At 40.0% G+C, this 14462-nt stretch overlaps 2 protein-coding genes across 2 annotated transcripts; one reads left to right on the forward strand and one right to left on the reverse strand.

Moving 5' to 3' along the window:
- Window positions 1-1594: 1594 nt before the first annotated feature.
- On the reverse strand, window positions 1595-8159 carry tspan33a (tetraspanin 33a). The gene is made up of 8 exons (XM_028570805.1): window positions 7797-8159; window positions 5555-5612; window positions 5143-5270; window positions 3716-3790; window positions 3009-3104; window positions 2724-2852; window positions 2469-2630; window positions 1595-2340 (listed from the first exon to the last, which is right to left on the reverse strand). Exons 1-8 carry the CDS (start codon window positions 7896-7898, stop codon window positions 2239-2241), a joined length of 852 nt encoding a protein of 283 aa, XP_028426606.1. The 5' UTR covers window positions 7899-8159; the 3' UTR covers window positions 1595-2238.
- A 2626-nt stretch (window positions 8160-10785) lies between these two features.
- LOC114550263 (zinc finger protein 567-like) lies at window positions 10786-14340 on the forward strand. Its single transcript, XM_028570908.1, has 8 exons — window positions 10786-10978; window positions 11179-11381; window positions 11731-11841; window positions 12063-12158; window positions 12319-12429; window positions 12572-12692; window positions 12935-13138; window positions 13229-14340. Exons 1-8 carry the CDS (start codon window positions 10954-10956, stop codon window positions 14257-14259), a joined length of 1902 nt encoding a protein of 633 aa, XP_028426709.1. The 5' UTR covers window positions 10786-10953; the 3' UTR covers window positions 14260-14340.
- Window positions 14341-14462: the final 122 nt, after the last annotated feature.

Below are 14462 nucleotides of genomic sequence, written 5' to 3' on the forward strand. Positions count from 1 at the left end.
TTGTTTCTCTCCTCGTGTTCTGAGAGTAAAACTGGGTGAACTCTCCTCCCTCCTCTGTGTGTGCGGGCCTGGGCTCCAGTGCTCTGTGTGTGGTCCCTGGTTTTTGCCTCTGACTCACCCAGGCAGCCATGTTGCTGTGGGTTTCAAGGGGACGGACGGACGGACGGACGGACGGACGCACGCACACACACACACACACACACACACACACACACACACACACACACACACACACACACACACACACACACACACACACACACACACACACACACACACACACACACACACACACACACACACACACACACACACACACACACACACACACACACACACACACACACACACACACACACACACACACACACACACACTTTAGTTGCTTTTACTATTTAATTACCAAATCCTTTTTCTCTCCTTTGTGGCACTAGATTGGTGATTTCACAGTAAGATAACTTACTACAGCTTTTAACTAACATAGACATGTCATGTTTAGATTGTGGACTTAAGTCAAAGGTTGTTAAACATGCAGGGCTGTATCTGCTCCCAAAGACTACAGGCATCAAGTTTCAGGCTGAGAATGCCTTACAACTCAGGTTTTCATTTGCCGGGCAGAGAAATGGGGTTGAGATGAGAGGGTGTGTTGGTTTATGCTTCTTCATAGTTACAGTAGACCTTTTGCCAGAGCTTCCCTGGGTGAAGAAGAAAAATGTAGAGAACCTCAAAGATTTGCCTGTAATTATCACATAATGTACAGCTGTTTGATGATTTTCACTGAACCCAAATCAAACAAAAACAGTAAAATACAGCTACACCTTCCTTTGCTGTCAGAGCAAATAAAGCTTTAATTGGGACTTTATCAAGACAAAAGAGGGTAAAATGGTTTTTCGTTTTTCAGTTTCAAATAAATCTTTTTTTTCCCCCCTCAGTTAGAGGACCTTAACTACTGTCTGCTCACTGATTGGTCATAAAATAAAAACTTGGCCCGTTCTAGTGACCACATCGACGAAACAACACGACAGCACCTCAGGCAATCAAACAACTGTTTTCTTTAGTGGGAATTTTTTGGGAATTCCCCACTTCTTTTGTATTTTAGTTGAACATTTTTACAAAAGAAAAAATATAAAGGAAGATGTGAGAACAGGATTCAAATATATATACAGCCACAACACATGTCCAGAATATGGACTTTGTACAAAGCCTATGTCATTTGGCAAACATTTACTTATAATGGCAGCATACTGAGACAAATGCAGGCTGTCAGCTGGCTAAAATGTGAAGAGGAAATGACATCATGTGCAGTGTCAGGTCTCAGCAAGAAAACCAAGTAGCCTAACATGGCCATTTTATTATGGAGAGTGTTTACAGTTAATTGTCAATTGAAACCAAATTTTTAAACCCATAGTCTTGTTAAAGTATACAAAACTACATACCACCTAGCATATGTGCATTGCTTATGCTTTGTCTTAAAAAAAATTATCAAGTGGGTTGACCTTTCTATTTGACACATATTTTAACTACAAATGGAAAACATACTTATATTTCTGGTACACTTTGCTACTACATTAATAAAAACAACCTCAACCAAATGTAAGATGCATCTCTTAGATAAGCAACATTACTGAGAATGCATAAGACATTCTGTCTGTCGCTCTTTTATTTTGAAAAAAAGTCAACAAAATCAATATATGTTCATAAATGCTATTCCCTTTTCAGTTAAAATTTGTAGCATTATGGATACAGTGGTAAAAACAATAACACAGATATGCATTAACACCCACTCCTATTTGGTGTCTTTGACACAAAAAAAAAAGACGTATAATAGATTATACTGATTGCAGTTCTTAAGGTCAGTGATCCCATCAATATGACCCTGATAGCCAAATGCCCTTCCTGCCTTTGCATGTACTAACATATAAAGTTTGGTAAATACAAACATTGTCTACATCCAGTAGATGGTGACAGAGTCCTGTTTTTCCACCTGTTTCCTTTATGTGTACTGACCTTCGCTTCCATGCGTTCCAAGTGTTTGAAAGCACATTAATGGTTTGTCCACATGCTGACTCTTCACTGGTCTTGTTTTTTTATAAGTCTAAAGACCAATGATACCAATTGCTCAATCCAGCCAGAGATGACAGATGTTTTTCAGGCATTTGTGGTTGTCCCCCCGCCCATCTGCTGGTGTCACCGTGTTTCTGGTACTGTTCATCAGAATCTGGTCTGATCCGACCTGGGTTAGCTCCACGGGTCTGAGCGGTGCTTGAGGTTGTAGTTCTGAAGCTCGATCTGGTCTTTGATCTGGTTGATCAAAATCTGAGACAAGAGGATGCCGACCAGCTGAAGAAGTGAAAACACAAACGGAGGGCTCAGCAGCTGGTTACGACAGTTTTAGTCTCTACTCTTAGAGGGGTTAGGGTTATTGAGTTTTGTGTGTATTGGTATGTATGCTGTGCACCATATCCTACCTGTGGTATGGCCAGTCCCAGGGCGATGCCTCCCAGTAGGAACAGGTTACTGTGGATCCAGTTCACCATTTTGTCTATGCAGCCATTGGTGTGGATGTGGTCTCCAGCTTCAATGTACTCTAACTCCTGCATGCCCTGGCCACACATTGTGTTGATAACCTCCTGCGTAAGTAAGTAAATAAGATAAATACAATTAAAAGCATTCATACAAAAAAAAAAATATATATATACCAGCAGCCATGTAAAGACGGTGACCTTGTCTTTGGATAGGATACAACAGGAGAAGGGGACAGAACAGCGTTCTCTGCTGGGGTTGTCCTGCTTACAGTTGAAGTAAATGTTCTGGGACCAGTCAGTGTACGTCACACCACCACAGCAGCCAAACTGAGGACACATACAAACATTTGAGATAGAAGAGATTAGAAGACATGTTAATGATGTCTGTATATATTATTGCTCTGGTATGTATGATGACAAAATGATGATGACATGATGTACAGTGTTTATGGTATGCAGTCTGTATTTGGAATAAATCCTTACCTCTTTCTGACCAAAGTCAATGAGGTTTTGCAGATCAATGTCCTCTCTGTAGTGGACGATAGCATTGTTGATCATCTCAGTCACCCTAGTCCGGGCCTTGGCAGAGTATTAAAAAAAAAAGTGTAAATACTGTATATGCATGATGACAGAATGGTTATATAACAGTTTGATAACAAATATGATAAATCCAGCTTATTGTTAAGATCCTCATTTCTAATGAACCAAAACCACATCTGACAACCCTGCAGCAGTTTCAGGCGAAGCCCAGGAGAGGACAGTGTTACCACATTCTTCACAATCAGTAAGGACAGTAAATAAACAGTTAAACCCCCCCAAAAAAAAGAAAGTCTACCTCAAGAAAGACTATATAAACAAATGTATTACATTTTTCAAGGTGCATCAGTCTTATTGTAAAGTTCTGTTGCTCACAAATGACTAGATTTTAAAGAGATTATAATAATATATATTATATAATGCATTTCTACAACAAAACAATATCAAAAAACAGTTCTAAACAGAAATTTCCGTGTCCATGGCGGGTTTGACCATTTCATGGTTCAGTCAACCAATCAATCACCAGAAGTAATTTTAAAAAGTGAATTAAGCATTGTAGGTACAGTTTTCGTAATAATTATTATGTTAGGAATGTAAAAAAGCAAATGCATGCATTGTTCGGACAGACAAAATCCTCCCTGTTGTTTCGTTACCTTATCAGAGAAGATGAAGCCCAGGATCCCAGCAGCCAGCTGGAGCAGGAAGATCACTGTCAGACAAATACAGAACTGGGAGGGAGGAGGAAAGAGACAGGGATGTTTACAGCTCTGTCAAATGTATCTGTTTTGGTTTAATTCCTTAGAGGACACATTTCGTACATTTACCTAACCTACTCTAAAAAAAAACATGCAGAAAAAAATCCTAAGAGCTTACAGTAAAAAGACATTGTAAAAAAAGAAAAAGAAAAAAAGCAAGTCACCTAGAGATTGCAAATATTGTACAAAAAGACACCAACCCTGTTTTCATTGAGCTAATATGAAAATACTGTTGGGATGATCTGGCAGCTCATCCAATCCAACTTTATTTGTAAAGCACATTTAAAAACAACTAGGTTGACCACTAACATTTGACATTGACATGATTATAGACACACGAGTAACAAAACAAACATTTAAAACAAATAACAGACTAGAAAAATAAAATACACAATACAACTCTCAAGCAGGTTTAAAAGCCACTGAATAAAAGTGAGTTTTAAGTCGTGATTTAAAACCGTGAATGCTGGGGGCCAATCTGACATGCAGAGGCAATTCATTCCACAACCTTGGGGCCACGACTGAGAACGCTCGATCTCCCCTATTTTTGAGCCGCGTTCTAGGGACAACAAGGAGTAGCTGGTCAGCAGACCTTAACGGCCTCAGAGGAACGTGTGGCTTTAGTAGTTCAGCGATAAACGCTGGGGCTTGACCATAACGAGCTTTAAAAACAAACAACAGAATCTTGAAATGTATTCTAAAGCAAACCGGAAGCCAATGAAGGGAGGCAAGAACAGGTGTAATGTGCTCTTGTTTACGAGTTCCGGTAAGGAGTTGAGCGGCTGCGCTTTGAACCATTTGTAATCTAGAGAGGGAGGCCTGGCTAACACCTACATATACAGCATTACAGTAATCTAGGAGAGTTGTGATAAAAGCATGTATAACCCTCTCAAAATCAGTGAAAGATAAAAATGGCTTCAGTTTGGTAAGCACCCTGAGTTGAAAGAAACTAACTTCTACAACAGAATTGATCTGCTTCTCTAGTTGAAACTCACTATCCATCTTAACACCAAGGTTGGTTACCATAGACTTAACATAGGGTGACAAACGACCCAGGTCCAATTGGGAAGCAGCTGGGTCTAAATATCACGACTTCAGTTTTACTTTCGTTAAAATGTAAAAAGTTTAAAGCCATCCAGGCTTCAATGTCATAAAAACAATCGAGCAGTCTTTTTAGGGAATTATCACCCTTACAGCTCATGTTGGCGGAGCGTGAATCTGACTCCATGTCATACACTATATCTCTCTTGGCACGGTTATACTGTAAAGAAAAATCATCCATGCAGAATACGCTGAAGCCTGGCAGTAGAAAAATCCTGAGTTACTGTGTTCAGAAGGCAGATATTTTCTCGCAGGGAGCCCACACAGCCACAGAAGGTGATGATGAACATCAGGACCCCCACGACCATCAGCATTACAGCGGGGTCCACTGACAGACACGCCAGAGCGGCCTCTAAGAACAAGAAAAGAGGGGTTCAAAGACTGATGTGAAGTTTGGTTTTTTAAACAACAGAATTATTTCCTTTCAAACAGTAACAGGAAACATTTATATACATACATACATATACACACACACACACACACACACACACAAAATACTGTATAGCTAGCTCTGTTAGTATTCTTGAACAACACAGATTTGGATGCAGTTTCCCCACTGCGTTGTTTGGTGAAAGCATGCCCTGACACTCAATACTCCCACTGTTTCACACTCAACATGAAGAAAGGATCGTTTACCTGCATGTTTCATCATGCGGGCGTACACGCCGATTGCCACCATCACCAGAGAGATTATCTGATGGGAACAAAGAGAAAAAAAAGATTTCTTTATACACAGTGCATCTTGAAAGAAGAAATAGGCAGGAAACCACACAGCACAGGAGGTGAAGAACCATTTTTATGTTCATACTTCTCCAGGGAGGGGCCCCACTCACCAGAACACTTAATCAGACATATATGAATCACAGACAAGTCTGTACTGATAAAATAAAAGCTGATTTCCCCAAAATAGGAGAGTCTATGATTTTTTAGCCTCAGTGCTTTAAGTGGAATCAGTAGAATCAACTAGAGGACCACAACATTTTCATTAGACACGTAGATAAGGCAATTCTGCCATCTATTTGACTAAATCGATTTGGCAGCAGTCTGTACCTTTCCCTAAAAAATAAAGAGCCTTTCACTCAGCGCTCCTCTCTCATTCTCAATTGCATAATAGAGAGCCCTCAGAAACCCTCCTCCTACCCCGAGTCAAATGGATCCAGTTACCACAGACACTGCACCTTCTTGGGGTTGGAGGGAAAAGCTAGATTTTCTGCCCCTTTTGTAAATGTTTAGTTTCACAGTGGATAAGCCAGATCTGAAGAAGTTTTTTGCAATAATGTATGTTGTTGTTGTTGTTGTACAAGTCTAATGTCTAATGAAATGCAACGGTTTTGTGAAATGATGTGCTAAAACTAAGTGGTCACCAAATACCATTCTTGCGTTGGTTACATAACTGATTCACTTATTTGGTTAATCGCCATTGTACCAACTCTCCAAACAGCTAATTACCACGATTATAACAAACATCCCATGACATTTCTAGACTAGAAGACAACCACGCATTTGCAGTTATCATCGGTATGTCATATACAGAGCCCATTGTAGCCAGAGGCAACAGAAATGACAACAACACATTCCAAGTCGAAGAGCTTCAAGTTTTTACACAGCCTTATCCTGTCTGTACATGGCCTGAAGTCATGAACATGGCTGACACACTCATATAGGTGTGTAGAAGGAAATGGATAAAGGAAAAGCTCTACACACTTTATGATTTCTCAGATTTTAGCATATAATAGCATATAAATAACTCCAAAAAACTTCAAACCTTTTGTCTGTTCATGTTCTCAATAGATTCAAATATGTTTAAACTATATTAGTTCTCTTTTTAGGTCATTTTCTACAGTATTCTTTACTCGACCAGCAACAAAAAAGCCTCCACTAAACCTCAACAAGTTTAATCTGCAACAATCTGCAACTGTTGTAAGTCAGAAATCTCCTTATGTTACAATGCCTAAGCACCCGACACTGAAACCCACTCATATGAACTTTGGTTTGTTTACAACCTACTGCCGAGCTCAGCTGTTACTTTCAACTAAATTCTTTACTTTTAAAAGGATAAAGTTTTGCAATTAGTCACATTGTGGGTGACAAAATGCCATAGTCAGGAATAGCTAATGATAAAATCAATGCAATCACATGCTGTGTTCACCAAAGCTTGTTTAAAATCTGCTACACAGAAATCTTCCCCCGTTTCCCTCAGTCAACAGACAGATTTGTGTGAGAAGTGGGGGACCCACTTGTGCAAGGCCCCATCAACATATGAATCAATAAAAGTTTGTGTTTCCTGGCAACCGAGTATGTCATGAAAGGAAACCACAGCAGGTGTGTTGACGGAGTACAGTTGTTTTAAACATTGTTGTTAAGATGACAACAATATGTTTGGGTCAAACAGGTTCTGAGCTCAAAATCCCCTCTGACAAAATCTGATGATACATTTCTGATTTGCATAAGAATAAAACTTAGTCTCTGACCAATGGCTGAGCAGCAAACACCTGGTGTGTGTATGTGTCAGCCATGTATGTTAACTTCCCTGGACACTGTTTCACTTTTTGTAAAACACCAAAGTTAATGAACAACAAATTTAAATAAAGCAGTGGATGTTCCAACTGTCAGCAGACAACATCTAGATCTCACAAGTTTGGGTTTTAAACAAAAGTAGTAAACACAGTAGGTCTGACATAGTTGGAACCTGAAATCCTGAGAAATGTCCTTTATCTCTTATTATGTTAAAAACAAACAGTTTAACGTAAGCTTCCAGGGAGCACATTTAGTTTGCCAAGAAACGCAATGATTAACCTGCGCACAGAGTAAATAAAGGTTACCATACGCTTTGAGATCTTTGTGACCCATTGTTTTCAATGGTATAAGAAATACTCACCCAAAAAATGAAATTAAACAAGAACAGTAGGTATTTGACAACTGGACTGACAAAGGAGTAGTCCTCGTCAGATCCAGGTGCGTCTCTGCGTCTTCCTCCCATAGTGACAAGTATCCAAGCGTGTGTTATCCAACTTTGCGCACAAATGAACTATTGACTGTAGGCTATTTCCGTAAGTAAAACCAAAGAGTCGACAGCCAAATGATGATGAAGAGCTGCTGATATTCTTCTAATACTTGAGCCGACACGTACAGTTACAATGAGTAACGTTAGCAAGCTGCCGAGGCGCTGTCTGGCCAGCACTGACTGGGCGTGCGTGTAAAAACTGGGTGTGTTAATATGTCTCACGCCCTTACCGGTGATCAGATAGGCTACCTGGAGCAGATGGGGCTGCTGATTTCTTTTTTTAAAGGATCCAATGATTGACCCCGTGGACCCTAAGCAAAATCAGGAACAGTTTGCTACTTTGTGTGCATAATTAAATGAACGATTTGTGTATTTTTTTGTAATTACTGTATAGGCTACATTAGAATACTAGCATGTGTTTTTGTTCTTGGTACTTTTGCTTTAATACTAAGTTCGTTTGCCATTAAAGAGTAATACAAAAACTTGTATTTACTTCAAGGTGGATGGATGTATTTAAGTAGGCTAGACTATTTATTATTAAAAGTATTATGAATGCTTTTGAATTTAAAATTAGCTCATGAACTAAAGTTTAATATTACCACTGATTTATAGGCCTACATTTTAATGTTTTGTTACATAATCTTACTTACACTATGCCATTTGAACCTACATACTCTGACTGGATGATTGTCTATTACATGCAGCATTAACAGTTTTAAAAAGTGGGCACAGATTTTTTACCAGTTAGGCCTATTTATACATAACTACAGTAAAGCTATTTTAACAACTCCACCCAGAGTTTCACAAAGATAGGAATGTATCAGGGCTGCAATATTCGCTTCTGTTGGATTTATTTTTTGACTGTTGAAATGAATCAACTAAAGGGTAAAAGATCCAGGATACCAGAAAAAGTGACACATGTGCACCATCTACTGGCAGAAAGTGTCTGTAGGCAGCTGTAGACAGTTCACGCAGGAGGCAGTTTATTCCTAAAAGCATTATTGTTGACAGCCACAGCCACGCTGTATTTCCTCAGTCCCTCCAGCTTGTAACTAATTATCGATGTATGCGCACTCATTCATGAATGTGACTAGTTAGCAGGCTGATATTGAAACAAAACTATTTACACCTAAAACAATTTTAAATTACCATTAACTGATCATAGTTTAGGTTTTATTATTAGCAATGTTGTAGTGTTTCTATAGTATTATGTTTTTAAATTAATTTATTTCAATTTATTTTTTAAATATCTCGAGATTCCAAATGCGTACCACTAGAGGAAGGTCACGTACCACCAGTGGTACTTGTACCACAGTTTGAGAACCATGTGGTCTAGTGTAGGCCTATGTATGTATGTATGTATGTATGTATGTAGCCTGTAAGTATGTAGGCTAGGCTACTGTATGTATGCACACTACCGGTCAAACGTTTGGGGTCACTTAGAAATTTCCATTCCCCTCCATTCCAGACAGAATACCAGCTGAGATCAGTTGCATTGTTTTTTTTAATCAGGGCAGCAGTTTTCAGATTACATTATGTGCTTACATAATTGCAAAAGGGTTCTCGACTATTTTCGCATATGTCTGCAGCACCACATCGACATCTTCTTTTAATATCTAGGCCAGGTCAGCAACCTTTTTGATATGAAGTGCCCTTTTCAAAATTTCTTGTTTATTAGTGTGCCATGTTAACATTAATTTTTTTATGACATCACATCAAAATGTAATATCCAATGAATCTGTAATTTTATTCCATAGCAACATTTGATAACATTTACTTCTCATAATCAAGACCTTGTAATTATTATTATTATTATTTTTATTATTATTATTATTATTATTATTATTGTATATTATTATTATTATTATGGAAACATGGTTTTAGTATGCAGTCCTGATTGGTGGAAAATGGGCTGACAAAAATATCACTGTCAAAGAGCCTGAAGCCCATCTTTAATGATGAATGGACTGATAAGCAGGTCCTGTATGCCTCATTTTCAATGAAACGATGCTGTGGCAAAATAATAATAACACAACCAGCATCATTATCAAGAATGAAGAACACGAACATAATGATTGCGTCATTCACGTGCATATTAAGTAGCCACATGTATTTGTTTTGGTCTTATAATGCATCCATATTTACCGCTCCAGCGGAGAGGATGGTTTCTTCAGACAGCTTAAGTTTATAAGAATTTGTCCACATTTCAAGATTCCCTGCAAACTAAGATAAATCTACACAGGTGAGTGCACTGATAAGTATTGGGTTTTAACTCACGAAGGTTTAATTGTAGCCTCCTTACAGTAACGAGACTAGCGTTAGTTCATCTGCCCCAGCGGCCGTTGTCAATCCTCTTTGTATTGTTCCCAGTCAGAGATGAGTCAATCAAACTACCGTAAATAACAGGTTGCGCACAGGCGCCGATTTATGTTTTCCTCCGTGGGTGCTCACACGCGCACACCCTTTAAAAAAAAAAAGTAGTCATAAATGTTTGCATTTCAGAACTTTAGGAAATGGACAGCGGCCGATACAAACACACACGCCGTAAAGTAAGCTATCTTTCAACTCAGGACAGCGCCACCTCACAGATAGACGCTCCACTTAGCACCACCTGCAATGTTTAATATTAAATGAATGTTAAAATGAACTGGCAGTCTGGCACACGTGGGTGCTCACTGAGCACCCACGGTATCGGCACCTATGAGGTCGGCAACTGTGAACGTTGTAATTTGGCATGCGGATGAGAGAGTGCTTCTGCATTTGAACCATAATTTCAACACATCAATAACTCTTGCACACATATTGCCATATTGGTTAAGGTCCCGCGTGCCCATGGTGCCGACCCCTGATCTAGGCCTAATTGAACATTCCATCTTTTATTTTGAAGGAAATCGCATACAGGACGACAGTTTTCATAACATCCGATTTAGCCGGAAGTTAGGAGTATTTCCTTAGCTAGCTACTCATTCCTCATTCAGATGAATGCAAAAGTGGTATTTTGTTTATTTTTTAGTCGTGTTTAAACTAAGAAATGGCGTGGAAAAGCAAAAGTTTGGGTAATTATTTATTTAGTTATCGGCTACTATTCGCAGCTAGTCATTTTACCAAATAATGCAGTTACTAATACAGTTATTAACTAAGCTAACGTTAGCTTATCCTCGGATAGAGTTGTGGTCAAATCGCTTGCAAATGGTCATTTGATACAATTTACCTAATTCATTAATCCCATTACGCTTTTCTCAATTGTGCTTTGCAGGTTCCCCTCTTCCTCCGGTCTCCTTACATCTCCTCGTCCCGCCAGTCAGACTAATGTCTGCTTTCATATGGCAAATAGTACAGCAGCACAGTGTGATGCAGTACGACAAGCTGGTGGACTTCATCTGTTTGGCGACAGAGATCGTCCCAGAGCTTCTGAGTCCCAGCCAGAGAGCTCAGCTCATCCTGGGCCTGAGAGCAAGGGTGAGGAATTAGCTACTCGGAACTGTGATCCTTCTCTTTATCAACAGTATTAAATTAAATTAATAAAAATTAAAAATTAAATCTGAATGCCAGTGATGCCAAGATGTTGCATTCATTGGCCCTCTCTGTACCTGTTTCCCTCAGTGGCTCCAAGGGACACATTTGACATTGAAATCATGACACATCATATAATTATTCCCCATTTTACTTATTTATTAATGATTTTTTTGTAATTGTCTTAGTTGTAATGTTAGTATGTGTCTTGTTATTAGTTACATGTGCTTATCAACATACAGTGGTCCTCTCTTATAATATAAATTGTCGGTCTCCCACCTTTGCCTTGTTGCAGCTGGTTCTGGAGCTGTGTCGTGGTGATGGCGTTGCCAACCTGCAGACCATCCAGAGTCACCTGGATAAGATTCACACCTGCAGCGCTGAACTGAGCTCCACTGATCAGATGGTGGGTTTTTTTTAAAGAAAAAGAGCTGCTCCACACACTAAACATGGACAACACACATTTAAAAATCCTGAGCGTTCTCAGAGTCCTCAAAAATATGGAGTTCCAAAATGAATAATCTGTAACACCATTACTGTTAATTATAATTAATTATATAATTATAATTTGTTCATCTGTATTGTTGTCAATTTCTTGACACTGTATTGTTGTCAATTTCTTGACAGGCCAATGGTGATATACTGAAGACCTCTTACACCAACTTTGCCAGCCTGGTTCAGAACCTTTTGAATGTTCCTTTTGAAAAGGAGTTCTTCTTCCAAGTGAGTCTATCTGTGAGAAATTAATATCTCTTAAAGATCAAGAGGATGGAAGGGATACAGAGCTCAATTATTTTGACAAAAGACTAAAAGATTAAATGTTGATCTCATAAAATCCAGAGATTCACCAACCGATGTGTTGATAATTTGGCTGTTTCTGTAGGAGGTGTTTCCTGCAAACTACGGCTCTAACTATGACCAAAGACTGCAGCAGCTGGTGTCTGAGTTCCTGTCCAGGCTGGAGCATCTGCTGCCCGTACCAGACCTGCAACAGGTACTCTTGTTTTTCAGTGTGAAATGTGTCTGGATGTCACTGGATTTTCTTTTTTTTTGTGCTTTTGCTTTGAGGTCTGTAAATATACAGCATTGTTTCTCTTGCCAACCTGCATCTCTGTGGTCTTCTCTCTGTGCCTCAGACAGCAGCATGGCTCACAGAAACAACATCTGTGTCAGAAGAATTAGGACAGCATCTGTCTGAACCCTTTGCCCTGAAGACTCTGCTGCTTCATCACAGACAGTCAGGGACTCTCAGCTCTGGTAAGTTTAACAGAAAAGGCAAGAGGAACAGAGTTCCATCCGTGCAAAAGATCAAGGTTCGGGAAGACAGTTTCTTCTTGTTTGTTTCCTTCCTGCTGTTTCGCTTTCTTTCTTACATTTCTTGTTTTTGTTCTTTGACAACAAATGCAACTTTGTTCCGATTTTTACCAGGAATTCATGCTCCCATCACTATAACAAGTGACTCTAATGTGTAAATGTTAAATGCCTTCCTCTCCCAACAGCTCCTTCCAGCAGCGAGGGCGATATCGTTTTGTCCACTCTGGCCCTTCCTGCTCGATCTGGAGTGGAGCGGTTTACTGAGTCTTACAGTGAGGACGATGATTATGACAATGAGGAAGAAACCCTGGCATTGGAAGATTTAGAAGAAGACTCGAGTCGAAGCTCTGTCGGCACTGCAGATGATTTGTTGCCAATTAGGGAATCAGGTTAGAAACGATCAGTTGCAGTAGCAGACCAGATTTTGTCCAAAATCTTATTTTACTAACTTGCTGTTTTTCTTGCTTTAATCTTTTCAGGTCCTCTGTCGCGTTTATTCATCTGCCCTCAGTGTTCATTCGCTCACCTCCTGAAGAGAAAGGTCCAAGAGCACATCCAGAGTGAGCACCACGTAGTAGCTCCCATTCAGAAAAAAATATCTGTGAACAAAGCCAGAGCAAAGGCCCAGCAGAAAAGTAAAGACATGACCGGTGAAAAGAAGAACGTAGAAGGCAACTCCGGGATAAAAAGGAAACGTAAACCAAAAAGCGGTGTTAGAAAAAAGCGTGAACGCAAGCAGAAGAAGGACAACTTAGAAAACAAGGAACGACGTAGACGCAAAGAGCCCACGGGGGACGACAAAAGGTTTCTGAGCACGCGAGCTGTCAACAAAAACTTCACAGAGGAAGAAACCAAATGCCTGAAGTGTGAAAAGGTTTTTGAACTTCCAAATCAACTTAAGACTCACATGAAGCTTCACAGCTTCGCCTACAGCTGCACCCAATGTGAGAAGGGCTTCACCAGCTCGTCAGGTTATTATCAGCACCAGAGACTCCACAAGAGAGGACGGATATTCGTCTGCAGCCAGTGCAACAAGGGATTCCTGTGCAACTATTCGCTCAAGCAACATGAACGCCTGCACGAAGGGCCCAGCAACCTGTGTACGATCTGTGGGAAAGGGTTCAGCAAAGCAGGGATTACAAGACACATGCAGATGCACAAAGGGGAGAAGAATTACTTGTGCACCACATGTGGGAAGTCCTTTTTGTCCTCCGGGGAGCTGCTGCTGCACACTCGGTCCCACACGGGCGAGATGCCCTACACCTGCACACACTGCGGGAAGGGTTTCTCCAGCAAGAGTCACCTGATTGTTCACACACGCTCTCACACGGGGGAGCGTCCGTACCTGTGCTCGGAGTGCCCGAAGCGTTTCCTTACACTGAACTGCCTGAAAAGGCACACGCTCAGCCACAATGGGGTGAAACCATTTAAGTGTCCAAACTGTGAGAAAGAATTTTCCCAGAAGGGGAACCTGAAAAGACATTTGGCAACTCATAAACTTGACACGTAACGTGAGGTTGTTAGAAAGGAGAATGTAGTCATAAATAAAGCCTTGTCTAGTTTTTTTGAAAACCCCTAATTAAGTGTTATTGTGTAATCCGTAGTAACAATTGGAAAGTAAAGTATTTGAAATTCCTCTTATCTTCATTACATCCAGTTACCACACTTGTGCATGTTAGCAGCTGGTTACAATCACCAATACTGGTGTCATTG

This window comes from Perca flavescens, chromosome 23, assembly GCF_004354835.1.
Source record: "Perca flavescens isolate YP-PL-M2 chromosome 23, PFLA_1.0, whole genome shotgun sequence".
Lineage (NCBI taxonomy): Eukaryota > Metazoa > Chordata > Actinopteri > Perciformes > Percidae > Perca > Perca flavescens.